Genomic DNA, 27,180 nt, shown 5'->3' with positions numbered 1-27,180 from the left:
TTGCACAGAACCTTTCTGCTTTGGCAACTATTTGAAAGTAGTAGTGATGACTTTTAGTTGCAAGGTAATTCCACAGTTTGCTTGGTGGGAGGCAATCTATCTCCAAGGCAAGGCAAGTTTATTTGTATAGCACAATTCAACAACAAGATGATTCAAAGTGCTTTACAGAGACATTAGAAACAAAAACAAATAAAAAGCATGATTTAAAATTGAATAAAACAAGCAAACAAACAAACTAATTAACAAACAAACAAAACAGTATATAAAATCAAAACAGATAAAATCAGAACAATAGATAAAATCAGTAGTAGTAAAACCAATCACAATCCTATTTGGAGGGTCTGTAATCTCTGTTGCTGGGTAATTTATGATGCAGGCAGGTTGCCAACACATTGCAATCAATCTGAGTCCGTTTGCACCAATAGCTGCAATGAATCTCTTTGAAATAGGGGACTTGCCTCAACTGGTTGCAAACTAGTTGGCAACTAGTCGTATTCTGGTTGGTGAACGGTGTGTCATTTTGCAGGTAAATTGTCATTCTGCAACAAGTACATTGCTAGATGTTAAAGAATTTCTGAACTAGAGTTTCAAGACTATGAGATTCTAGCTGGAGTCTGAATGGAAGTAGATAATGTGAATTTCATTTTAAGAGGAATATGCATGTATATAGAAAGCAACATATTTGCAACAGATTTGCAATTTTCTTCTGTTCGTCACAGTTAATTAATGTATTATCGCAACCAGATTGCACATAATTGCCAGTTTGACCCCATTTAACCTTAAACTTATAGCAGGCTGAATCCATAAAGCTGCTGTGGGGTCCTAATGGTCGCAGATCTGGTCTCTGTCATCACAGCAACAATTTCCAAGGCAACACAACAGCAAGTGCAATTTATAATCATTTTTTCCCCCAGTCAAATGTTATCTTAAGTTGCACTAGGGCCTAGTGTGACTGTAAGATAACATTTTACCTTGTGTTGTTGGTTTGATGATAAGTAAACACAAACCTAGGTCTTATGGTGCAATGTAAAGACACACCTCTAGAAGTTAGGAGGAAAGTAGTTGGTGTGGATTTTATTGAATTTCCATCTTGCTGATGAAGCATCGTGTTACTTCATAAGTGTTGCTCTGTTGCAACCAAAGAAAAATCAATCTCATGGGAATTCCACAGTGTTTTTTTTACGAGTGTCCACCAGACAACTCTCACTGCTTCCTCCATGCATGCTCCCACGTTCCCATTTCATATTTGAGAATTGATCAGCTCCACCTCCATGGTGTTCTTCACAGCACATTACACTTTATCTTTCAGTCTAAGCACTTCTTATGACATTAAAAGGACCACGAAGGCTCTCTCAGTACAAATAACCTTTGTGGTAATATTTTTAGATATGTATATTTTACTTCTTGTCTGATTTTATGTTTTTGTTTGTGGTTCTTGTCTGGGGCCTTTCAGGCTTTGACAGTCCAGTCTGAAATCCCATCATAATCTAAACTGTTGCATAAGATTCTGTGAAGCCTGGGTCTGTGGCTCAAGGGGTAGAGTGGGCTGTCTATCAGGGTTATATATTGCACGCCAAATGAGTGTGTGAATATTAGACAGGGTATTTAGAATAAAATGGCGTATCAATGTGTTTGTATGAATAGATGAAAAGGGGGAAAGCACTTTAAGTTGTCATTTAGAGTAGAAAGGTGACATATAAATACTGGTCCATTTACCATACGCTGTGATAAGGTTAATAAAATGATAACTTGGGCATAATTTGGTCATCCAATGAATTTTCAAAAGGTATTATTAAACCCCGATTCTTTTGTCCCCATGATAGAACAGAGAAAACCCGACTCATAGTGGTCAAAACATTTTATATTTCTTTTTATTCAATCATCTTCCGGAAGAGAGAGACCCCTGCACAGCCCAAACGCCAGTTGCAGGATCTCTAACATTTGAAGCTCAACATGGGTCTTATATGGTGTTATAGGGAGTGCAGAATTATTAGGCAAATGAGTATTTTGTCCACTTCATCCTCTTCATGCATGTTGTCTTACTCCAAGCTGTATAGGCTCGAAAGCCTACTACCAGTTAAGCATATTAGGTGATGTGCATCTCTGTAATGAGAAGGGGTGTGGTCTAATGACATCAACACCCTATATTGGGTGTGCATAATTATTAGGCAACATCCTTTCCTTTGGCAAAATGGGTCAAAAGAAGGACTTGACAGGCTCAGAAAAGTCAAAAATAGTGAGATATCTTGCAGAGGGATGCAGCAGTCTCAAAATTGCAAAGCATCTGAAGCGTGATCATCGAACAATCAAGCGTTTCATTCAAAATAGTCAACAGGGTCGCAAGAAGCGTGTGGAAAAACCAAGGTGCAAAATAACTGCCCATGAACTGAGAAAAGTCAAGCGTGCAGCTGCCAAGATGCCACTTGCCACCAGTTTGGCCATATTTCAGAGCTGCAACATCACTGGAGTCCCCAAAAGCACAAGGTGTGCAATACTCAGAGACATGGCCAAGGTAAGAAACGCTGAAAGACGACCACCACTGAACAAGACACACAAGCTGAAACATCAAGACTGGGCCAAGAAATATCTCAAGACTGATTTTTCTAAGGTTTTATGGACTGATGAAATGAGAGTGAGTCTTGATGGGCCAGATGGATGGGCCCGTGGCTGGATTGGTAAAGGGCAGAGAGCTCCAGTCCGACTCAGACGCCAGCAAGGTGGAGGTGGAGTACTGGTTTGGGCTGGTATCATCAAAGATGAGCTTGTGGGGCCTTTTCGGGTTGAGGATGGAGTCAAGCTCAACTCCCAGTCCTACTGCCAGTTTCTGGAAGACACCTTCTTCAAGCAGTGGTACAGGAAGAAGTCTGCATCCTTCAAGAGAAACATGATTTTCATGCAGGACAATGCTCCATCACACGCGTCCAAGTACTCCACATTGCTGCACGCAATGTTGATGGTGAACAGATCAAAACACTGACAGAATCCATGGATGGCAGGCTTTTGAGTGTCCTTGCAAAGAAAGGTGGCTTTTTTTGTCGCTGATTTGTTATTGTTTTGTTTTTGAATGTCAGAAACGTATATTTGTGAATGTGGAGATGTTATATTGGTTTCACTGGTCAAAATAAGTAATTGAAATGGGTATATTTGTTTTTTGTTAAGTTGCCTAATATTTATGCACAGTAATAGTCACCTGCACACACAGATATCCCCCTAAAATAGCTAAAACTAAAAACTACTTCCAAAAACATTCAGCTTTGATATTAATGAGTTTTTTGGGTTCATTGAGAACATGGTTGTTGTTCAATAATAAAATTATTCCTCAAAAATAGAACTTGCCTAATAATTCTGCACTCCCTGTATTTCGGTATTTCAGACGTCGCACATGTGACACACACAGTTTCATTACAAACAAACTCCTTCTACTCAGTTCCTCTTTTCTGTTTCTAATTTATTAAGATGCCTGTGCACTAAAACTTCCTGTGCAGCTTGCAATAACTTCCCCTTTCTGAGGTCTGTTGCAGGGGCAACCTGTGAACTTAGTCTTACTCTGTTCCTCATATTCTGCAAAACCATGCAGTTTCTGGTCAAATCAAATCAAATCAAATCACTTTTATTGTCACATCACATGTGCTGTACCAATGTACCTGCACATGTGAGTGAAATTCTTGTGTGCGAGCTTCACAAGCAACAGAGTTGTGCAAAATACAATAATGTAAACAAGCAAAATACAAGAATGGCTCATCTGAAACTAATAAATATATGTACAATATATAATAGTATATGCATTTCTGGATGTGTATACTTGTTACAGGAAAAATGATTCTATGTTTCTTTACCTTCTTTTAAATGTACAAAGATGCCTTTTGTCTGCCCTTTGCCTATGGTTAGATTAGTTTAGAATTATCTTTTTAGACTTTCCCAGCAAAGACATACTGTTTTGGGACATATTGTTTTAGATTGTTTTATCTCTCACAGCCTTCTCCCAGCTCTCTGCTGACGAGACTAGCGCCACATATGGAGTTGTTTATTTTATTTGTTTTGTATTTTCTTATCCTGTTCTCACTGTCTTTCCTATAAAAATTACCAAGCCACTGTGCATGGTGTGAGTTGTTCTTAGCAGCTCACCCGTGTACACGTTTGATAAAGAAAGTAACTTTGTCTCATTGTGTCTTTATTTCTCCTGGGTCTTTTACAGAGTTTTCCCCCAACATTTCTTGGTCCTTCGGAGCCGGAGCGCCTCCATCGTGTCCCATCTCCGTGACCAGTCCACGTTGCTCGCCTGTCGACAGCCCACACACCAGGTGTGTGATAAAAGACCAAGAGCGTTAAATTCGAGTCTTGGCCAACGTCTTAGAAAGCGACCCACGGTGGTGGGACCCGATCGAGGTGGACCAGACCCGGCGACACTGACCAGGTAGATACAGACACACTGACACAATCTTGCGTAAAAGCGCATTTTGAATTCAGGGAATTTAAAATAGCGGAAGTAGCTCGTCGACTGGTAGCTTTGGAAGCTCGTCGACTGGTAGCGTAGCTCGTCGACTGGTAGCTCTGGGAGCTCGTCGACTGGTAGCTTTGGAGCTCTGGGTAGCTCCCCCAGCTGGGTCTAGACTGGGTCTAGGGAGTAAGTAGCTCTGGGAGCTCCCCTTATTATAAGGGTTCCGGTCGCGCGCGTCGAAGCTGTGAATGTGTGTGTGTGTGTATTGTTTTAATTAATGGAGCAAGCTGAATTTTCACGGTCCAATAAGAGACTGAGCTGCTCCTACTGTGTTTTTCTTTTACTGCTATTCACTGACGTGCTGGTGAGTTGAGAGAACGGTCGAGTTCCGTCTCGTAAAGTTCACACCGCTTTTGGAAATAGTCCGAAAGTAGAAGGGCGTGTGAGCAACCACTCTCGTCTCTAATACCAGCGAAGGTGATAGCAGCTGTATTGTGTATATATTACTTAAACAAAAATAAGTAAATACATAAATAAGATGGGTAATCACGCAAGTGAAATTAAAACTCACTCCTGCTGACGAGCAGTGGTGAGAAAAGAAAAGTCCAGACGCCGGACAAAAACAGTGTCTGTAAACTGAGAGATTTAAGAAAACAAAATATAAACAGTCAGAAGAATAGAACTCAACTGCCAGTTTAGTAAAACCAGAAGACGAGACACTGTGCAGTTCCCACAATCCTTTTAGTAAACCATCACTCACTCCTGCAGCCGCATCTGCAGCAACACCCATATCAGGAAGAACTTAATAATCCCTTATTAAGTGAAAACTAGAGATCAAAGTGGTTTGTAGTTTAAAAGGGTTGAAAACAGACCCCACTGAGTAGATATAAATATAAAAAGTACGAAATAAAGATGAACAAAGGGAAAATTACAGTAGAAATTATCTTTAGAGTATTTGAAATTAATAATAGCAAGGATAACAACCTGTAAAGTGATATTAACAATGAAACACAGTTGGCATGATGACCATGCCCACAATGTATAAAATGAATATAAAGCAAATAATTCACACGAAAATATTTTAATAACATAAATAAAGTATATTAAGGCTGTGTCATTGTTCAGCCAAGGACAGTGTGTGAAAAGGTAACTGTCTCCACCTTGGGAAAAGGATGATTCTGCAGGTCATCTGAAGCCCTTGATGGATACAAAATGAAATATAAATAATATATTATAATAGAACTGCCTGGTCCACCATGCAACAGAGAGAACAAATGTGACCGCAGATTGGATGAATTCTAAATTATCTGTTTGCTGAATAAGATGATCCTAACTATCAAATTGGCTCAGTAGTAGTATAGTGGTACACACTGATAAAATATTATAATATGCTATTGCTGTCATATAAGACAAAGAGGATAATATTAACAATGACATAATATTAATATGAAGAGGCACCTTAATCTGTTATGATGTGAGGTGAATAATTGTTAAGCAGTAGTCTGCATCAAGCTTAAGGTTTGCTGAAACTCAGTGTAATGACATGTGAGATGAAGACAATACGGAGAATAACTAAACTAATGAAGTGCATAGAGGCACTTGACCAGCTTGAAACCTATCATCCTAGAATGACACATTGCTGAGATATAGAGCACACCTATAATAACAACCCATAAGCAAAACCCTGTAGACAACAGCTAAAACTACAGGATTGAGAAGCTGAATTAAATATGTAGACACTGCTAAGCTGATGAGCATGTTCCACATTTTCTTTTCTTTTTATTTATTTGTTTCTTTTAGAGCAGAAGCTGCTGTAACACACCCAAAGAAAGACTCTAGGTCTGACCAACCGTCTCAGTCGTGGGCAAAAAGATGTCAGTCAATAAAATTCTAAAAGATAATTTATTGACAAAAAATATATCAAGAGATAAAAGATAAAACAGTCCAGTGTCCCACTTAAGAATTGTATAAAAACACACAGTCCCAAGGCCAGAGCCAGCTATGCCACACAGCCAAGTTGCACCCCACATGTTGCCTTTAACAGGGTTAGAAGTCGTCCTTGGAGACCCACCACCCTGCAAGCATATAGTCAGTGGTCACTCAAGCCTCTGCAACTCTGCCTTTAGGCTGTGGCATATAATAGGCCCTGGACTGCACAGAGAGACAAAACGACACACTTAATATAAAATTCATAGCGCAAAACCAATCCATCCCAATCATATCTGATTTCATCACATTACATACCTGCACAGAGAGACAAAACAAAACAGCAGTGGTTGTAGTGTGGGCTATAAGTAGACCAGTGTATCAGTGCAATCAAGTACACCTGCCTCTAATTAGTCCAACCCCATTCCAGCCATTGGCTCACCAAAAATGTGACACACACAAAACCACTCCCAACCCAGTGAAACTTCACACAATAATATGGAGCTGAATTAACACAGGCACATTAGTCTAGTATGTTACAAGCTGCATGCTATTAAAAGCCAACATATGCAGACTTCTGCCTTGTTCGGGTGGCAGCATTTTTCTTTTTTTTTCTTTTGTGTCCTGACACGTTTATGTTTTTTGGTTTTGTTTGATTATTTTGTTGGTTTTGGAAACGAATTTAAACGAACTTGTGACAATACTTGAGAATAACAGTGACACATAGTGATTAGGCATATGATTGAAAAATGCCTAGGTTTAGAGCTGTGAGCTATGAGCTGTGAGCAATGCAAAGTTAAATATATATATTTGTATAAATGGGAAACAACCGTAACTTGAAAGTTTGAAATGTGTGAGATCCATGAATTGTTTGAAAAACTAGAAATTATTCAAAACTGCCTTAAGTGAAAATGTAGTGTTGCATCTATTCTCCCAAACCAAGACGAACAAAAAAGAAGAAGCTTTCTGTAACTTCAAAATAAGGCTGACTGTTGACAATAGACTAAAACACTAATCCACAGGTGGCTATCAGGAACAGAGAGGCGAGCAAAGTCACAAACACTAAGGCTGCAGACAGCCACGCAGAAACAGCAGATAACATAGAGACAACGCCTGCTAGAACCGTGGAGAGGAAGGTCACTTCCCACGAGATTGTAGGAGTAGAGGACAAATTAGTTGTAAAGTCAGCTTCAGGCCACACAACTGTACAACAATTAACTGCCCTTTTAGAACTAGTACACACAGCAAGTGGCCGCAGGTGCTTTATTAAATGCATATATGACCCGTTGTGTCCAGTAAATTTGCTAGGTAGAGACGCTCTGACAAAACTTAAGATAGCAGTCATGCCATTCTTTTCTGGTATTACACCTGAGTGCCAGAAACCGACCGAGTATCACAACATTCTGAGATTTAAACAAACTCCAGGCCCAGATCCACCTTATGATCAGCACGTGTGGAAGCTAGGAGAACAGCATTTGACCTTACAGCACAGGCCGAAATTGTGTAGGTTACGCAGTAACCACAGATAGTAAAATAATAGAAGCAAAACCACTTTCTTCTTCATGTCCTGCACAGAGCGCTGAGCTGATAGCTGTGATACGCGAAAGCTAAATACACAAAGACAAACTAATAAACATACATACAGACAGCCAGTATGTTTTCTCTGCTGTGCATCATTTTGCAAAAAATTTGGCATAACAGAGGAATGATTACACCAACTGGCAAACCAGCATGCCAACCTCTTACAACGCCTACTGACTCTTTCATTACTACAGGCAACAATTTTGCTGACAGAGCTGCAAAATAGGCGGCACAACAGGCAAACATCACATTGATGGCAGTAAACACACATCAGATTCCACTGGATGTGTTGAAAAATGAACAAAAAGCAGCAAGCACAGCAGAGCAGGCAAAATGGCTAAAACACGGTGCAGTTCTGACAAACGATTTAATGATGTGTTATGGCAAGCCAGTGTTGCCAAAAAATTCCTCCACAAAATGGCGGCATTAGTGGCTCATGGCTGTACGCATTTGTCAACGGGGGGACTGACCAGTATTGTCAACTCTCATTTCTACACTGTAAATTCTACACTGTAAATTTTGAAACCTCAGCAAAACAATTTGTCAGAACGTGCATGACGTGTCAAAAATATAATGCTCAGGGAAACCTGAGACCACACAATCCATATGGACTTTAGTGAGCTAAATGAATGCCAAGGGTAAAAATACACCCTAGTGGTTATAGATGTATTCTCAAAGTGGCCAGAAATCTACCCAGTGAAAAAGGCAGATACAATTTCAGTAGCAAAATGTATGTCTAAGTTGTAGGAAAATAAAGAGATGATTGTAAATGACGAAGAATGTAATGATGTCTATCAAGTGTCTTGCAGATCACAGCCCGGTGACTGGGTTCTGATCAAGGTGCTCCAAAGGAAAAAACTGGAGCACACCCAGGTGGGAGGGGCCATACCAAGTCCTCCTCACTACACCGACCGCTTGCAAAATTGCGGAACGACCATCCTGGATCCATCAGAGTCACTGCAGGCGAGTCAGTGAAGCCATCTAAACACAGCTGACGGCAGGCTTGCCCGCTTGTTGTGATCTCGCCCGGTGGAGGGGTCAGCTTTCCTGGCCGGGGGGTCTACTCGCGACAGGAGGGTGTGTTCCGTCGTCATGACGTGGTGGCTCTTATCAACTGCAGCGGCCCTGACCATGGCCGGGCTCCTCACCTTTGCTTCCGTGAGGGACAACAAGTCACGCTATGTGGAGAAAAGGCAGACACTGTATGACAAAGGAAAGTACACCAAGTTTCCCCATGGCTACGCCACTAACTTCTGGTGGCAGTTTATGAACACTACAGCTCACTTGAATAACAAAACTGACTGCTATGCATGTACCCATATGCCCCTATCCTCGCAGACGTCTGGCCTGTGGCCGTACAGCATACCTGAAGATCGCAGTTGGTGCCTGTTGGGCCTGGCAACACATCCAGGCTACGGTACTCTTTGGTCCAAAGCCAACTACAGCATCCCAGCGAAAGCAACCTGGAGGTCATCATCACTCACAAATGTGAACTGTTCCGGACAGACATACCTACTGACCTGGCCCCAAGTCTCAGACCCGCTGCCTGATGTAATTCTACTGAACAAACTGAACGCATCACAACTGCCAGTATGTGTGATGAACAATGGCTCGCGGGCAGTGGGGGAGCTGCCTACTCACCTATGTAAGCACATATACACTTTCTGCCCACCAAGGAACGAGAGGAAGTGTATGACCTGTTCAATCAACGCCACCTGTGCCAGTAACACGACGCTGATGGGCCTAAACTGTCGCTCCGACTACAGCTACCGAATGCCACTACAAACAAAGACTCAGTACCAGACAGGATGTGCACGGACGGCACCCAGCAGCAGAGGAACCAGAGTTTTGGCTGACTGGTACTTCCTATGTGGCAACAAGGCTTATCTGTCACTCCCTGAAGGTTGGGGAGGTCTGTGCGCCCTGGTGGAATTATCAGATCACGTTTTCTTCATGCAAAGTGTTGCACATCACCCAAGCAGCCGGCAGAGACGTGAAGTGGACATCGCCTCCCCCAATTCTTTCGGCATTACAGTGGACACTGGAGTGCTGGGAGAGTTTCGCATCTGGGGAGGAGGAGTGAAATTCTTACAGAGCTTGATCCCCGGCATTGGAGTTGCCGAGGTGCGGGATCATGTGGAAATCAACCGATATGCTCTGCTACGACACATCAACTTGACTGAGACCCTGGGAACCGCCTTAGCAGGAGAACAGCAGGCCATCAGAACGATGGTGCTGCAGAACAGACTGACACTAGACCTGCTAACAGCATCACAAGGAGGAGTTTGCAAGCTGATCGGGGAAACATGTTGCACTTTTATCCCTGATGGATACGAAACTGGAGGAGACATTTATGAAGCTTTGCAGAATTTGACCGCTCTGCAAAAATATGTCACTGACCACACACCTGGAGCAGCTACAGCACAAGGCTGGCTTGACTGGCTGTTCAGCGGTTCATGGCTGGCTGCTGTAGCAAAGCCATTTTTTCTTCTAGGTCTCATCATGATAGCACTGCTCATATTAGTGTTGTGTGTGTTGCCATGCCTAAGAGTAATGATTTCAAAGATGATAACAACTACAATGACTGCTTATGTTGCCGTGCCTCAAGAAGAACAACATCCCGTTGCAATTCTGTTAGAGGAGAACTTGTACTAACTGCTAATAAATGACGTGGTGATTAAAAATGACTTGTCAAGTGATCACGCACTGATTAAAACATTAGTAGGTTATGCGGGTTTTCATCCTTTTATTTTTTTTTTTTTGAAGTTCTCAGTTTTAAACATAAAGTTTTTCATTTCAAATATAAAGTTTTCATTCTTTCATTTTTTGAAGTTTTCATTTTAAATATGAAGTTTTCATTATTTTACATATAAAGTTTTCAATTTAAGGTTTGCATCATTTTAAATATAAGGTTTTCATCCTTGTATTTTTTGAAGTTTTCATTTTACATATTAGGTTTTCATCATTTTTTAAATACAAAGTTTTCATTTTAGTTTTCATCCTTTTCTTTTTTTTTTGGAGTTTTAGTTTTATTATTTTTTCTTGTTTATTCCACTTGTTATTTCATTTACTATGATTTTCATTTACTATGTTTTTCTTTTTATTATTTTCTTTTGTTTTATTCTTTAGACCAAATGACTGCCATTTCTGCTATGCTGACATTTTGAAAATTTTGGAAATTAAAAAAATTGCCTAAGATACTTAATAAATAACCTTCATAGACAATTGTTGTATACATTTAAAATAAGTTAAAACAGGAGGGAATGTTACAGGAAAAATGATTCTATGTTTCTTTACCTTCTTTTAAATGTACAAAGATGCCTTTTGTCTGCCCTTTGCCTATGGTTAGATTAGTTTAGAATTATCTTTTTAGACTTTCCCAGCAAAGACATACTGTTTTGGGACATATTGTTTTAGATTGTTTTATCTCTCACAGCCTTCTCCCAGCTCTCTGCTGACGAGACTAGCGCCACATATGGAGTTGTTTATTTTATTTGTTTTGTATTTTCTTATCCTGTTCTCACTGTCTTTCCTATAAAAATTACCAAGCCACTGTGCATGGTGTGAGTTGTTCTTAGCAGCTCACCCGTGTACACGTTTGATAAAGAAAGTAACTTTGTCTCATTGTGTCTTTATTTCTCCTGGGTCTTTTACAGAGTTTTCCCCCAACAATACTAAATATTTTTCTGTGTGTGTGCGCGTGCGCGCACGCATATTTTACAAATTAAATAAAGTAAACAATAAATAAAATATATAAAAATATACAGAGTTGAGACATGTGCAAAACAGTGGCATTACTGTACAGTATGGAGTGCATAATGTTAAAGTTCCAGTAGTGAAGCTGAGGTGTCTATGACGTGTTCATCAGTCTGATGGCCTGGTGGAAGAAGCTGTCTCTCAGTCTGCTGGTACGGGACCGGATGCTGCAGAACCTCCTTCCTGATGGAAGTAGTCTGAACAGTTTATGGCTGGGGTGACTGGAGTCCTTGATGATCCTCCCCGCTTTCCTCAGGCACCGCTTCCTGTAGATGTCTTGGAGGGAGGGAAGCTCACCTCCAATTATCCGTTCAGAGCACCGCACTACTCGCTGGAGAGCTTTGCAGTTGTAGGCGGTGCTGTTGCCATACCAGGTGGTGATGCATCCAGTGAGGATGCTCTCAATGGCACAGTGATAGAAGGTCCTGAGGATGCGGGGGCTCATGCCGAATCTTTTCAGTCTCCTGAGAAAGAAGAGGCGCTGCTGGGCCTTCTTCACTGTTTTGTTTGTGTGTACTGACCATGTAAGATCCTCAGCCAGATGTACTCCAAGGAAGCGGAAGCTGCTCACTCTCTCCACAGCAGCGCCGTTGATGGTGATGGGGGTGTGTACTTCTCTGCACCTCCGGAAGTCCACTATCAACTCCTTTGTCTTTGCGACGTTGAGGGTGAGATGGTTGTCTTGACACCAGTGGGTCAGGGCGCTGACCTCCTCCCTGTAAGCCGTCTCATCACCGTTGGTGATAAGACCCACCACTGTAGTGTCGTCCGCAAACTTCATAATGATGTTGGAGCTGTTAGTGGCTGTGCAGTCGTAGGTGTAGAGTGAGTACAGGAGAGGGCTCAGTACACACCCCTGTGGAGCACCAGTGTTCAGTGTGATGGGGGACGAGGTGATGCTGCCCAGTCTGACCACCTGGCGTCTGTCAGACAGGAAGCTAAGGATCCAGCTGCAGAGGGAGCTGCTCAGTCCTAGATCCTGCAGTTTCCTATCCAGCTTCGAGGGAACGATGGTATTGAATGCTGAGCTGTAATCTACAAACAGCATTCTCACATACGTGTCTCTCTTCTCCAGGTGTGACAGGGCAGTGTGTAGTGTCAGGGCTATGGCATCATCAGTGGACCTGTTGTGGCGGTATGCAAACTGTAGAGGGTCCAGTGAGTTGGGTAGTGCAGAGCAGATGAAGTCCCTGACCAGCTTCTCGAAGCATTTGCTTACGATGGGGGTCAGGGCTACAGGTCGCCAGTCGTTCAATGAGGAGATGGTGGAGGATTTGGGTACAGGGACGACGGTGGCCATTTTGAAGCATTTGGTCAGCCTGTGACCTAGTCAAGTCCGGACCTCTCATAAAACACTCCAATGAGCAGATAAGCCTTAAAAAACAACAACAACAACAAAAAAAAAAAAAACAACCTATTTCTTAACAGTATGAACCATTGTGGAAAAAAAACAAAACAAAGCAAAAAACAAACAAACAAAAAACTACACAACAACAAAAAGAACTCTAGGTTTTATTTTTAAGTCAAAGCCAAATGCCTGAGACAAAAAAAAAAAAAAAAAAAAAAAAAGGATGTATGTATTTATTTTTTCATATAACAGAAACAATTCAAAAATTGAAGCAATTGCTTTTGAAAAAATTACAATATTTAAAAAACAAAAACAACAAAAAGTATACTTATAAGAAAATGCTTTTAAGGAGAAAATGTCATGTCTATTAGACCTTTAAATAAGACAATCTGAGTAACCAATAATTTCTTCTTTTTTCTCAGTAATCACATTAAGGGAAGTATTTTTATGTGAGGATGGGTCAAAGCTGTCTGTGATATTCACAAGAGCCAGCCACACAGTTCAGGTTTCCTCTGCAGTGCGGTGGCTCTCCAGAGGGAGTGAGTGAGGGATGGGCAGATGAAATGAAAGCGGCATGCTACTTGGCTAAATTCGCTCTAAAAACACACTCCCATATCTCCCACTCACAAATATTTGCTTGATAAAGTTGCATCTTTTAAATGTGACTCATATGTGTGTGTCCAGGAATCTGCTGACTTTAAGCATCCTAGATTTTCTAGCAGCTTGCAAGACATTGACGCTTGATGTCCTTGAGACAGCAACTCCCTTCACTGGAATGATGCCAGAAAATAAACTTGATCTCATGGTTGTAATCCAATTCACTAAGAGCTCACTTTGCTGATTTGCTTCCTTGTTCCCATAAGCCCCCACAACTTCCATCACACAAATCTCCCATTCTCATTTAGATGCCCTTGTTCAAATGATCTGATTATAGGCTATACCAGCTGGTATGTCTGGAAAAGGTGTTTTGCATCTCTGAAAGATTTATGGTAATTTTCCAGGACAAGGAGCATGATTAACGCACAAGTGTGAGGTGGTGCTACCCTCTGTGGCCCAAACAACAAATGTAACGACTGCGCAGCAGTGTCGGCGAGCAAGACATAAAAAACATGAAGTGAAGGAGCGTGTACGATGCTGGTGGAAACATTATGAATGATTTAGGTTACATAATTATTGACAGCCAGGGTATTAAGTTATGGCACCTGTCAGGCTCTTTGAAAAAAGAAAAGAAAGAAAACAGATGAAACAAGTAATGTCATTCATCATTTCAATTTTTCAGAAGATGAAAAAAAATTTACACTGATGATGCAGAAATCTCAAAAATTTACAAAAACTCATGCATCAGATATGATACATTTGGATTTTAAAGGGCTAAGCTAAGACAAAATATTTGATATGTTATGTGTTCATAGAGCTCAATCATAGATTTGTTTTAAATCACACTTCTTTGTTAGGACAAAGGGCAGGTAGAATCTCATCTTTTGTTGTGTCTACAAATGTTAAGGTGAGCCTGAGGTCACTAAACATGTAACAACAGGAAATACACATGCGAATGTCAGCTCGTTATTCATGACATTTGCTGCAGGAAGAGATTCCGAATGCACAGCAAGAACAGCTAGCGTCACTCTAAACTTCTAATTTTATGTTTTTAATTTATTATCCATCCATTTTCTTTGGCTTAACGCAGAAACACAGACTGTAGGACTGTCTTTCTGTCTTTAACACAGAAACAAGCAGCATCACAACCATCTGGCTGTAAGGAGACTTAATGATTTGATGCCTAAAGATAGATTTAAAAAAAAAAAAAAAAAAAAAAGAAAGAAAAAAAAATCCTTCGTAATCTTTTTTTTTTTTTCCTTTGAAAAAAAATTGATCAGCATATTCAAATAATTTTATAGACATTTATGGACTACAGACTGAAAATGGAGTGCTGACATTTCTGAGTGAAAGAAAGTGATTAACATCTGAATCCTATGTTGAGATTTTTTTCTGCACAGACCAGACCATAAACCATTTATGGTGCCAGAATTAGTGTAAGAATCAATGTACAAATTCACCTAACAACTGAAAGATTCCTGGTTTTTATATGGACCCAAACACATTATCGCTCTGTGTTTGGGTCAGGAAGGGCATCCACTGGAAGACAATCAAAACTTCCAGCTGTGGTGATGCCTTGTAAAAGAGGGAGCAGCTGAAAATAGCTTCTTCTTTTCTTTATTGTCCCAGAACCAAAATATACCGAGTGGACAAAGCTTGTTCTGTCCGATTTGATACTTGTTGCCATGCCAACAGAGTGAACCATGCAGGAGAATATCTCCATCATTCAGTCCCAAAGCACAGCGATATAATCAGCACGCTTTGTGTCAGTTTCAAAAAGGATTTACCTCCTGATTGTGCGTATGAACACCTCAGTTTGATTTTTCTTGGTTCTGTTCTTCGTTATCTTTTTACTTATTTATTTACATTTTTCTATTAAGCATAGCAGGCTCCCCCATCCAGTCCCTACGCCCACTGGCCACCTGCTGCACCAGGGCATGCTGGGATCTCTCAAGCAGACAGATTGAGTGGACATCTAGCCAAGACAGTGTGTTTCTAAGTACATTCCAACATGCCAAAAGGGCTTAAAATATGGGTTTTGGAGAAGCTTCTTATCTGCCAGAAAGAAGCTCTATTCAAAAGTGAAAATGTGTTGTTGTACATTTTGTTCCTCTGTCTGTAGCTGGGTCATATCAGGTCTCTTGGTGTATGCAGTGCACTGCAGAGTGTTTGCGCTTTGCTGGTGTGAGACAAATGCAGTCCTTTTGTCTTCAACTCACTGCGCTGTGACCCTGGCTCTAGTGGGATGTGGCTAATGAGAGCTATAAATATCCCAGACCTGGTTGGATCTCAGCCTTGCACACACAAACACATGCATGAGCATGCTTGTGTTCCCCAAGCTCCTCCCATAGAAGATGGCAAGAGAGGAGAAAAAGAAGTGGGAAGAAGGGAGAAACCAATGAATTATGAAGAGAAAAAAAAAAAAGCTCTTCGGCAGCCAAAGACCCCCTGCCTCCTCTCCCACCTACTCTTTCCACCCACTTGCTATTATTCTCCAAACTCTGCCTGTATGCCTTCCAGCTTCAACGCTATGACTCACAGCTGCTCGTGTGGGTGTCTAAGGTTCTCTGTCGACAACTGTGATTGAATTTTAAACAACAGTAATTTGAGTAGGAGACTGGTAGAGTTCAAAGTGATTAATCACTGGATCAAAACTGTATGCATGCTGATCATTTATCTCACTTTTCCTCATCCTTTCATCTTTGTGCTATAAAGAAAGGTACAGTGTGTGTTCACTGGGTGATTCATGTGTGGAAATCACCCAGTAGGATGTCATGGCAAGTTCAGAATTATAATGATTCAGCAAATGTCACACTTGTTATTATGACTTAACAGAAACTGCCTGTTCAGCTTGCAAGTTACAGTCTAGCATTAAGAAAAGCCTTATTTGTGGAGATTTAACATCAAGGTCTGTGTTGAGTTCTCACATATCCACAGATATAATCTAAAATCCTCTTTTCTTTAGATAGCACTCTTCTGTTAATTAGATGAACACAGGAGAGCGGAGAGATGGAGGAGATGACACGGGACTAAGGTCATATTTAAGACAAGGGTATTGAGAGTTACGTAGTCCATGCTTTTTCTAGCCGAGCCATCAGAGCAGCCCTGCGACCCAGTTATTAACTTCACTGGCACCGACACAAGAACTGGGATACTTTAATAAAGAATTTCCTGCTCATACCAAACTAAAGTCGAAAGAATATCATGTAGTTTCAGTGGATTGAAGCAAATTTTCATCAAGTGGTCTGCAAACACATGCCAAGTGCAAAGAAAAGGCTTGTAGTCTAAACAGTGTAATTTACTTTGATAATATACTTTAGCTCGCAGCAAAACCATTCCATTTTTTTCCCTGAAAATGACCTATTTCTGGCTAAAATTGCTGTTTGTGCGTGACTGAGAGGTGTGTGTGTCAACAAGAAGAAACTGGGTTTTTTTAAATGCTCTAACATGTATCCAAAAACACTCATTGTCTTAGCTTGGGATTTTCTGTCAGGTTAGGTCAGTTTATTTCCATTGTGCATTTAATGTACTGTACAATACACAGTATCACACACACACCAAATTAGACTTATAATTTAAAACAAACAAAAAAAACCCACACACAGGGTACCCTGGTCTATTATCTCTGCTTTTGAGCCTGGATTTAGGAATATTCAAGAGTTGGTTTGTTGACCTCAGTTCTCTTTTAAGAGTGTAGGTTTGTACAAATTGAGTTAGGTAAGGTGTCACCAAATAACTGAGACTCTTAAAAACAAGTAATGAAATTTTAAACCAGTTGATCCTGAAACTGATTGGAAGCCAGTGTAAGTAGGCCATTATCAGGTGCAATGTGATCACAGTGTTTCTTTTTTTCTCAAAAGACGTGTTGCTACATTCTTTACAGCACGAAGACAAAAGTAACAACTCATCAAAGCCAAACAATTACAATAGTCTATAGAGGCAATAAAAATGTGAATTACTCTCTCAGAATCATGTGCCGGGACTCGGGAGGCAGGCCTTCACCTTACTGAGGACCCTTGGTTGAAAGAATCCGTTAATCAAATTTTAAAAGTACAATCAAAAAAAAAAAAAAAAAAAAAAAAAAAAAAAAAAAAAAAAAAAAAAAATCACACCATCGTTCCTTGTGTAACCCTGGTTAACAGGGAAGTTAACAATGAATTTCATCTTGCCACTCTTCCATAAAGGCCAATTTTGTGCAGTGCACGACTAATAGTTGTCCTATGGACAGATTCCCCCACCTGAGCTGTAGATCTCTGCAGCTCGTCCAGAGTCACCATGGGCCTCTTGGCTGCATTTCTGATCAGCGCTCTCCTTGTTCGGCCTGTGAGTTTAGGTGGACGGCCTTGTCTTGGTAGGTTTACAGGTGTGCCATACTCCTTCCATTTCTGAATGATCTCTTGAACAGTGCTCTGTGGGATGTTCAAAGCTTGGGAAATCTTTTTGTAGCCTAAGCCTGCTTTAAATTTCTCAATAACTTTATCCCTGAACTGTCTGGTGTGTTCTTTGGACTTCATGGTGTTGTTGCTCCCTTAGACGACCTCTGAGGCCATCACAGAGCAGCTGTATTTGTACTGACATTAGATTACACACAGGTGCACTCTGTTTAGTCATTAGCACTCATCAGGCAATGTCTATGGGGAACTGACTGCACTCAGACCAAAGGGGGCTGAATAATTACGCACACCCCACTTTTCAGTTATTTATTTGTAAAAAATGTTTGGAATCATGTATGATTTTCGTTCCACTTCTCACGTGTACACCACTTTGTGTTGGTCTTTCACGTGGAATTCCAATAAAATTGATTCATGTTTGTGACTGTAATGTGACAAAATGTGGGAAAGTTCAAGGGGGCCGAATTCTTTTGCAAGCCACTGTATGTGTATACATATATATTGCTTTCTATTTATTTATTATTTTTTTTCCCTCGTTGTATATTGTTTTCTCTTCTTACTTTTGCACCTTTGTGGTCCAGCTACCCAATTTCGCTGGGCAAGAAACTGCACAATGACAATAAAAAGCCTTTTGTCTAAGTTTAACACGGTAATGCCTTTACCATGTTGATACTTGCTGCTAGGTTATGAGGAAAAATTAAATGTGATGTGGTGCAGTATAATTTCTGTTTTTGCTAACCTGGTCAACCATTATAATACTCCTTAAATGCAAGGCAGTGAGCTTATCTGCTGTCACTTTACATTGTAGGAATAAGTTCTTTGAATATTTACTTACGATCCCAAACTATATACTGCTTAAGTCAACATTGCCCAAATTGGATTATTTTTTCTTTCAGAAACCATATTAGGTAATAAAAGTTTCTCATAAAAGTAGTTACTGAGGTCAGCGGGGAGATGTGGAACCAATTTGGAAGTGAAACTAGAGAAACATGTTTAAAATGTCTGGAAACCAGATGTTTTACCTTAACATTATCCTAAGAATCATTTAGAGAAGCCTTAATTATTTTATTTGTGCATTTTCTAAATGCACTACACCCTTATTAGACCTTCTGGGTTTGAATTATGGCCCCAGAATTACAGTCTGCTTAATCAGCTTATTACTAAAGTGGCTCAAGTTGTCCTGCAGCCCATAAATCAAATTTTCCTGTAGTCCATTCACATAAACCACATGGGCCATCTCCAAATTATGTTCTGTGCCTTGGAAAGCATCCCAGAGGCTTTCGGAAACCCCCTCTATTTCCCCCGTAAACTTGGCTATATGATCCATTATGGATTAGTTGGAGGGGTAAATGGCATGCCACCAGGAAGAGATGGATAGATGACACAGTTGAGATCTTTTCTTTGTCTCATTAGCATTGGTTGCTTTTGTAAGAAGAAAAACAATTTTATTTCACAAAAAATGTTTCTGAGATGCAAAGGCATTCATTAAATAAACACAGAAAAGGGGAAAAATTCAACCGCATCCTGTTTGTGTATTTTGTGTGTCTGTGTGTGTGTGGAGGGATGTCAGTACCATCAACTTTCAGTCTAACTAAAATATTCCTGTACTTTGCTCCACATGTGTCCCTTATTTCTTTATAGTTTTTTTTTGGCCTGTAATGTCAACTTATTTATTTTTGGTCCGTAATGTTAGCAAGAGCCACCCGTTGTGTGGACATATAGACATATCGACAAAGAATAAGGATGACAATCTTTTTGGGATAGAGCCATGTGCCCTAATTGCCCCAAGGACCTTATGCTGGATGTAATCGGACCTGACATCAGGGGCCTGTGGTGGAAATGTGTTTGCGCTTGCATGTCCCAAAGGCCCCTCACTGGGTTTGTCCCATTCTTCTTTCTCCCTCGTGCATTTAGAAGGACAGAGCTCAGGCAAGGGCACTGTGCATGAGTGTGTGTATGCACTGTGCATATGTGCATATGAGTGCGCATACTGCCCTGTATTAACATAAAAAATTAAACACACACAGAGTAGAAATGTATTTTCTTTCATAGCTTTTCCTATTATTTTTTTCTTCACATGCCTTTAAAGGTTTTAAAAGCTTTCTTCCCACTGGAAGGAATTAAAGTGGCATGACTCTGTCATGTTAAATGGACTGGATCTTTACATAAGCACCTTTTTCTATGCTTTTTCTAACGTGCTTTTTATCTAATATTTACACACATTCATGCTCTGATGAAGGCATTGGAGAGCAGTTTGGGGTAGTATCTTACCCAAGGATATAGACATGCAGACTGAAGGCTTAGTAGATGTCACTACATCTACTCCTCTACTTCCCGAGCTGCAGTCAACCCCGTACGGTCATGCATATTTCAAGACTTTTGCATTTACAAACCCAGGAGACTAACTGGACCTAATCAATAAAGTGGGAAGAGAAATAAATAGCAAGAAAGACACTATGCTTATTATCACATGACCTTAATATACATAAATGCGACATCCTTAGCAAGGAATGCAATATTGAACTTTCAGTTGTACTTTGTAATATGATTCCTTGCCCTAACTGCAAACATGAAGGTTTTAACAGTTATCTGGTATACTTGTAATCAGAGATGGGCAGTAATTCATAATACGATTAGTTTTTTTAAGTAACGAGTAAAGTGAGGGATTACTGTTGCAAAAAAGTAATTAGATTACTGTTACTTTCCCATAAGCACTCTACGTTACTAAACTGTGATTTTGTTTGTGAGAGTGTCTCATGACAATGACGTACGAGTGTGCTACATCCATGGCAGCAACAGACGTGTCTAGATTTAAAATGGTGTAGAACAACAATGGATAATATGGAGTCCGGGAGTGAGCACGACGTTTAAAACTTTGAAAAACTGGCATTACTTTGAGTTTGATTCCGTAAAAAGTGACAAAATCATTAGTATCTACTGTGCACTATGCGTGGGAAGAAAACTCAAGTAAAAAATTTAATTAATAAAGTTACTAATTACTTTTGAAAACAAGTAATCAGTAAAGTAACAAGAATACTTTCTTGGATAAGTAATTAGTAATTAGTAACAAATTACTTTTTTAAGTGACTTGACCAACGCTGCTTGTAATTAAAAAAACAGCCTGTGTGCTCCCGGGGTGTTTGTCACCTTCCGCGTTCTTATGGTACGCGCTGGGTTATGGATGAATTCCAGTGGAATGACGGTCCCGCGGTAATACACGTTACAACCATGTATTCCAGCCCTAAACTTATCCCTAACCCTAACCATAACCCTATTCCTAACGTTAACCAGCACTGAAATTACATAAAATAGTGTTTTCCAAAGCTATTTTAATAAAATGAACAAACATGTGTAGATTGAGTCCAAGCGGTTCTCATGTTTTCTGATTTTTCCGAAGTCGTCATTTAGGAACGTGTTGGGTACCCGAAAGCGTAAAAAGTTGAAGATTTGTCACGTAGCGTAAAATATTACCCTTAGGGGGAGAACCTGTTGAAAAAACATACCATTTGCAAAATACACCAAACATGCAAAGAAGTACCTCAAATGTTTGATTCCTGTCTTCTGTCTTCAGCTAAAGACCATTTAAAGAAATGGAAGCATTCAAAACAAAGTGCAAAAGAGGCTTGGGACAAATGGTGATATGTTTAGATTGTGTGTGTGTGTGTGTGTGGGTGGGGGGGGGGGGGGGGGGGGTGGAATAAAGGAAAGCGGTGGTGGACTGGAATTTTGGGGAAAACCAGAGGCTAAGTTATATCCGCAAGTTGTAGTGGTAACATCTCTGCATGGGCAGTCGGATGTGTGTTGGGTGTGTGAGTGTATTCTGTAACATCGCAACGCATTAGAGGACACCATAAAATGAAACGAATTATTAATCTAAAATGACTTCAAGAAAGAATCCCCCGGAGTCTTGCACAAGTTAATATTTCACAGCACCACCTTTGAGGACTAAAATGAAGATTTGCTTTGTAACACATCAACGACAATAATGTGCAGTGAAAAAGAAACATGGCAAACTTAAATTTAGAGACTGAATTGATCAAACTAGCTCTAATCTCAGAGTAACCAGACTTTAACTCCTTTAGCCTATTAACTTTCAACATGTGCTCACCACACAAACCCCCCTTTATTCAGGTTTTGGAGGTGTCTGTTGGGTGTCTGGGGAGGTTTTTCAAAGTCCAGAAACAAAAAGTAAAAACAGAAATGGCTATAGCAAGTAGAGAAAAACTAAAATGTGGAGGTATACAGTGTGGTCAGATTGTTCCAGCAGTTTATACAACGAGTTAAAGTCAGCAGCCTCTTATAGCCTCATATTGAGGTTTCATCTAGTCTTGTATTATTTTATGACTCAGTGATGCATCATCACAGGATTTTGAGATTGAGATTAAAGGAAATCCCCCGTGCTTCTTTGAAAAGCCTTCTCAGTTTAGCCATGAATGAGTCTTTCTCAAAATGTAGCCATGGAGTTCCCCAGAGCTCTGTAGATTCATTCATAACTGAAAAATTATAAAAAAAATTCTACCTTTACATTCACGCAAAGCTGAAGCTAACAGATTACTGTGGATGGCATTATTTTGGCCCCCAGTAGGCCCCACTGTAGGTCAATTTTTGACTGTAATAGAAGTGGCCGTCATAGTATATATAAAAACATCTGTGCCGAGTATGGCCTGGAAGTCAAGAGGTCAAAATAGGAGACAACTCCTATTTTGGGTGGAGGATGACTGAGCTAAGATCCTGTGGGACTTCCAGATACAGACGGACAAAATGGTGATGGCTAACCAACCGGACATATTGGTGGAAGGCAAACAGAAGAAGACGGCCATGGTGATAGAAGTAGTAGTTCCGAATGACAGCAACATCAGGAAGAAGGAACATATATATTAGTATATATGTATATTATATATATTAGTGTATACTTACCTATTAGTATATGAGAGTTTTAAAAAGTTGTATTTCACAGGACTGAACCTGTGCTAAAAGATTTCTGAAAACTATTCAAATTCTCTTTGAATTTAAGCATACATTCTTTGTGTTTATTCTGCATTTACTTTGTTAGATTTTTCCATTTGTGACAAACATGCTGGAGACTCTCACATTCTTCTGACACCCCCTCACAACTCATGTAGCAGATCGTCGTCCGGGACTGTCAGGGTCAGAATATCGTCATCACTTCCAAATGGTGGAATCAGTTGAGGGAACTCAGGGGATGGAGTGAGGCCTAGTTCCCAGGAATCTAGGACTGTCATCTCTTCCACAGTTGGAGTATCTGTCAGGGATCCTGATGAAACAGAGTCATACTCCATCAGTTCTTCTTGCTGGGCTTCTGCTATTTGATCAACCAATTGCTGCTCCTATTCTGAACTAGTATGCACTGGGCTTGTTGACCCAGTGGGCCCTGGTGGGCGTGTATTTCCGGGGCTTATGGCTCGGTCGCTCTTCGGGAAGACCGCACCAGTCATCATCACCCAACCAGGACCCCTTGGGTGTCTTGTCCCACTTCTCAATCCCATCCATCCATCCATCCATCCATCCATCCATTCGCTACCACTTATCCTTTTCAGGGTCGCGGGGGGTGCTGGAGCCAATCCCAGCAGTCATAGGGCGAGAGGCGGGGTACACCCTGGACAGGTCGCCAGTCTGTCGCAGGGCTCTCAATCCCAACAAAGGCTATTTTCCTTTGTTGCACGAAGCGATCCACTTCGTTGTTTCCTCTCCAATGAGCCCCCTCCTTGACGTGGGCTCTTTGGTGGGCTACTCTCAAGTCTATACTCATCCTTAGTTCAGCGATCTTTTTCCAAAGATCTGTATGGGCCACTGCCTTTCCCTTGGCACTCTCAAATCCATTCGCAAACTGTACAGTCAGGTGTCGTTTTCTCTTGAGGCTTTTGCGGGTCATTGACACCTCTGCCCCGGTGTCTACCAGGTATGGAGATCCATCCACTAACGTGTAGATTTCATCTCCGACCCAGTAGGCATTGTCCAGGGTCACCCGCGCCTCTAGAGACGTCATTTGCTTGGCCCTCCAGACGTCACCCAGTGGGCTTCCCGGAGAGCGTCTCGTTGTTCTGATGTGAGTTTGCTGTATTCTTCTGGGGGCAAATACCCCCTTTCTTTGCAGGCGCCGCTCGTGGCCCTGACTCAGGTGGTTTTGATGGGCTGACCTTAGGCGGTCTTCTGGTCGGTCCAGGAGTGGCTGGTCTAGGTGTTGGCTTTTCTGCTTTGACAGGCTGTTTAGTCCCTCTCTTCCTTTTCCCGTCATAGAAATTCTGCTCCAAGTCGTACTTTTTCACCTCAACTTCCAATTCTCGGGTAGAGGTCATGTCAGCTGGCATCCTTACAAAGGTTACCTCTCCTCTTCTCCCTACAGTGATGGCTCGTAGGGTCTTAACATACCTCTTCGGGGGGATGGAACCCTTCAGCATGTGCCATACCTGTGAGAGTGTCTGTCCATTCTCCAGTCCAGCTCTGCCACGTGCGATCAGGAACTCCTCATCATCCAAGTCTTCCAGCACCAATCTTTGATAATGTTTGACTGCTGGCTCCCTTGCATTCAAGGGCTGTGAAGTCAGGTGTGTGAGCCACAACCTCCTGGCGCTGTCGTTACTGGTGCAGCTCTCTACCAGAGGCCATACCTCTCTTAAGTACTCGGTTATACTTTCCTCTTCATTTTGTTCCCGAACCAGGTTCTTCAGTTTCTTAAATTCTGGAAACTCTTGCGTCTCCCTCGTTGTTCTTCCTTAGGTGTAGGGTGATGGATAGCCGGCTCCAAATCTTCTTCTTCTTCTTCTTCTTCGTCCGATAAGTCTCTTTTCATTTTCTCTAAGATTTGCTGAGCAAAGTGATAGGCTGCCTTCAATGTTACGTTCCACCACCTTATCCAACCGCAGATATTTTCTTTGCTTTTCGTCTCTTTTGGACTGGATATCACCACCACCATCTCTTTATCGTAGGTCTTGGGTGAATAAAACTTCTCTCCCCGTTTTATTGCTTCCTCAATTTTCTCACTCAGGGTCTCAGTGTCCGTTTCTTCATTCATCCCTTTAAGGTGCGCCCGGACTGACTCGTGCCAAGAGTTAAAGCCATTTCTGTAGGGTATCACTCGGCAGAGTTGCTTGTGGGTTCCCTCTGTCCCTCCTGTGGCCTCTGGACTTTAACCTTCGCCCAGTGATGAGGGAGAGCTCCCTCCTTCCTCGAGGGTCTACTTCTTTTTCTCCGTTCTCCTTAGAGTTCTTGGTCTATAGTCTTTGTCGTCTTGAGTTGCTCACCTTTCAAAGCCTCTCTTCGCGCGCTGAGTCAGGGATGATTGGTCAGCTGCCTGGTTGCTCTACGCTGTCCTCCGGAGTTTGGTCAATCCTCCTTCGATGTTGCATTACTCCTGACAATTTCCCTCCTCAGAGTTGGTCATCTTGATTCGATGCTCGGGCGGATGTCCCCTCCACTGCACACCTCCTCTGTGGCAGTAGCTCTCTGCCTGGTGCTCGGGTCGACGTCCTGTCAGCTGCACACCTTCTCTGCAGGCTGGTCCTCACTGCCCCTCTTGGTCGTTTCAACAGCTGTCAGTGGTGCTCCTTCTGCTGCTTCTTTGTTAGTGGACTCAATTCTCCTCTCGAGCCCACTGTTAAGGTTCAAAATTGAGGAAGGAGAATACAAACCACCCATGGTCCAGAAGCTCTTGGTCAAACAATGATTTTTAATGAATACACACGTGTGGGAAGACAACTCTGTACGCCGACAGCAAGTAGTCTTCAACTTAATCAAAGCATGAACAGATATTTTATAGCATCAGGGTTTGATTTACTGACGCCCCTTCATACGTCACAGACAGGATATATACGTACGTCAAATCAAAACCACAATGACCTTTTAACACAATTTAAAAAGAACATCGTCTTCCATCTTCATAACAGGTGCATCCTGTCACTGCCGGATGCTCGCTTGTCATCTTGACACCTCAGCAGCAGTTCGGCGACAAACTGCTCTTTTTGCAACCCCAAGCAAAACATGATTAAACTTTCACCTATAAATGATTCTCTAACTGAGTGTGTGTGTGTGTGTCTGTGTGCTAACCACAATTGCACCCTGTTTCACCTCGCGACTAGCTCCTAACCTCTAACCAGACAGAGAGACAGAAGCCACTCTGATATGTAACAACTGAAACTATGTATGTGTCCTCTACTAAATAAATGTTTTAATCAAGAACCCCTACTAAAAGCTTAATACAAGAATATGAACATATAAAAGATATTAAAATGAACTGTTGTGTAAGCATGTACTGCAATTCCTTCTATGTTCTAGTTTTCCCTCAGCATGGATCATCTAGACACTCTCACTAGATGAAGCTTAAGACCATTAATGAACCTGAACGTCAACTCAAATAAGCACAGATATGCAATATGTATAAAATAGTTATAACTGCACCTGGAATACAAAGTTAACATCATCATAAACATCTTAAGGCCATCTTAAAGCTATCTGTTACATTGTTAAAGCAATGATCATACTGCAGATTATATTATTAATGCAATGGTAATAATGATGATTATTTAACAATAGCAGTAAAATAATTTCCCTGCTCCACACCACCCAGGGACGCCAAGCTATTAGATCCCAGTTACCCCTGTACAGGTGGTCTGGACCGGCTCTCCATCCTTCGGGTCAGAGTCCCTTAATCCCTACGGGTATTACCTTGTTAGGTGATGTTGAGACTAGTTTAAGCCGGTGGCGAGGAGACTCGCTCAGCCTCTAACTGCCTTCGTCTAAACGCCCGCCCTGCACTACCTCTGACACTATGCTCTCATTGGCAACCTTAATGAAAGATATTTGTCAGCCACACTTATTAACGGCAGCTCTCCTCTAATGATCTATGGCACTTGTTATGATTATGATTTTTTATTAATCTTTTAGCAATGCAATGCATACATAACTCTTTTTATTTGATTCTACGCTTTAACAAACACAACAACTTCCCTTATTTCCATTTGTGACAAACATGCCGGAGACTCTCACATTCTTCTGACAACTTCATTATATTGCATAAATGTCAGTTACAAGCTTAAATATATTGTTGAAAACTGTAAGTACAACCAGGATAGATCAAGTAAGCAATTACTCGCAATTATTTACAGAAAATTGTGAGATTAATTAGT

The 27,180-nt window shown here is 41.2% G+C and overlaps 1 protein-coding gene across 1 annotated transcript; it reads left to right on the top strand.

Moving 5' to 3' along the window:
- The first annotated feature begins 3,810 nt into the window (after positions 1–3,810).
- Positions 3,811–10,741, top strand: LOC147310342 (uncharacterized). The gene has a single exon (XM_086269180.1). The coding sequence runs from the start codon at positions 9,038–9,040 to the stop codon at positions 10,598–10,600; it is 1,563 nt and encodes a 520-aa protein (XP_086125306.1). The 5' UTR covers positions 3,811–9,037; the 3' UTR covers positions 10,601–10,741.
- Positions 10,742–27,180: the final 16,439 nt, after the last annotated feature.

Source organism: Aulonocara sp. 'chitande type north' Nkhata Bay, linkage group LG17 (assembly GCF_057382095.1).
Source record: "Aulonocara sp. 'chitande type north' Nkhata Bay isolate Kocher_YH1m ecotype deep benthic linkage group LG17, A_spYH_male_GT1.1, whole genome shotgun sequence".
NCBI lineage: Eukaryota > Metazoa > Chordata > Actinopteri > Cichliformes > Cichlidae > Aulonocara > Aulonocara sp. 'chitande type north' Nkhata Bay.
Note: the sequence above shows the minus strand (reverse complement) of the source record. Positions and strands in the feature narration are given on the sequence as shown.

Bases quoted from the DNA above. Each gene is read 5' to 3' on its own strand.
- LOC147310342 (XM_086269180.1), top strand. From the start codon at position 9,038: ATGACGTGGTGGCTCTTATCAACTGCAGCGGCCCTGACCATGGCCGGG.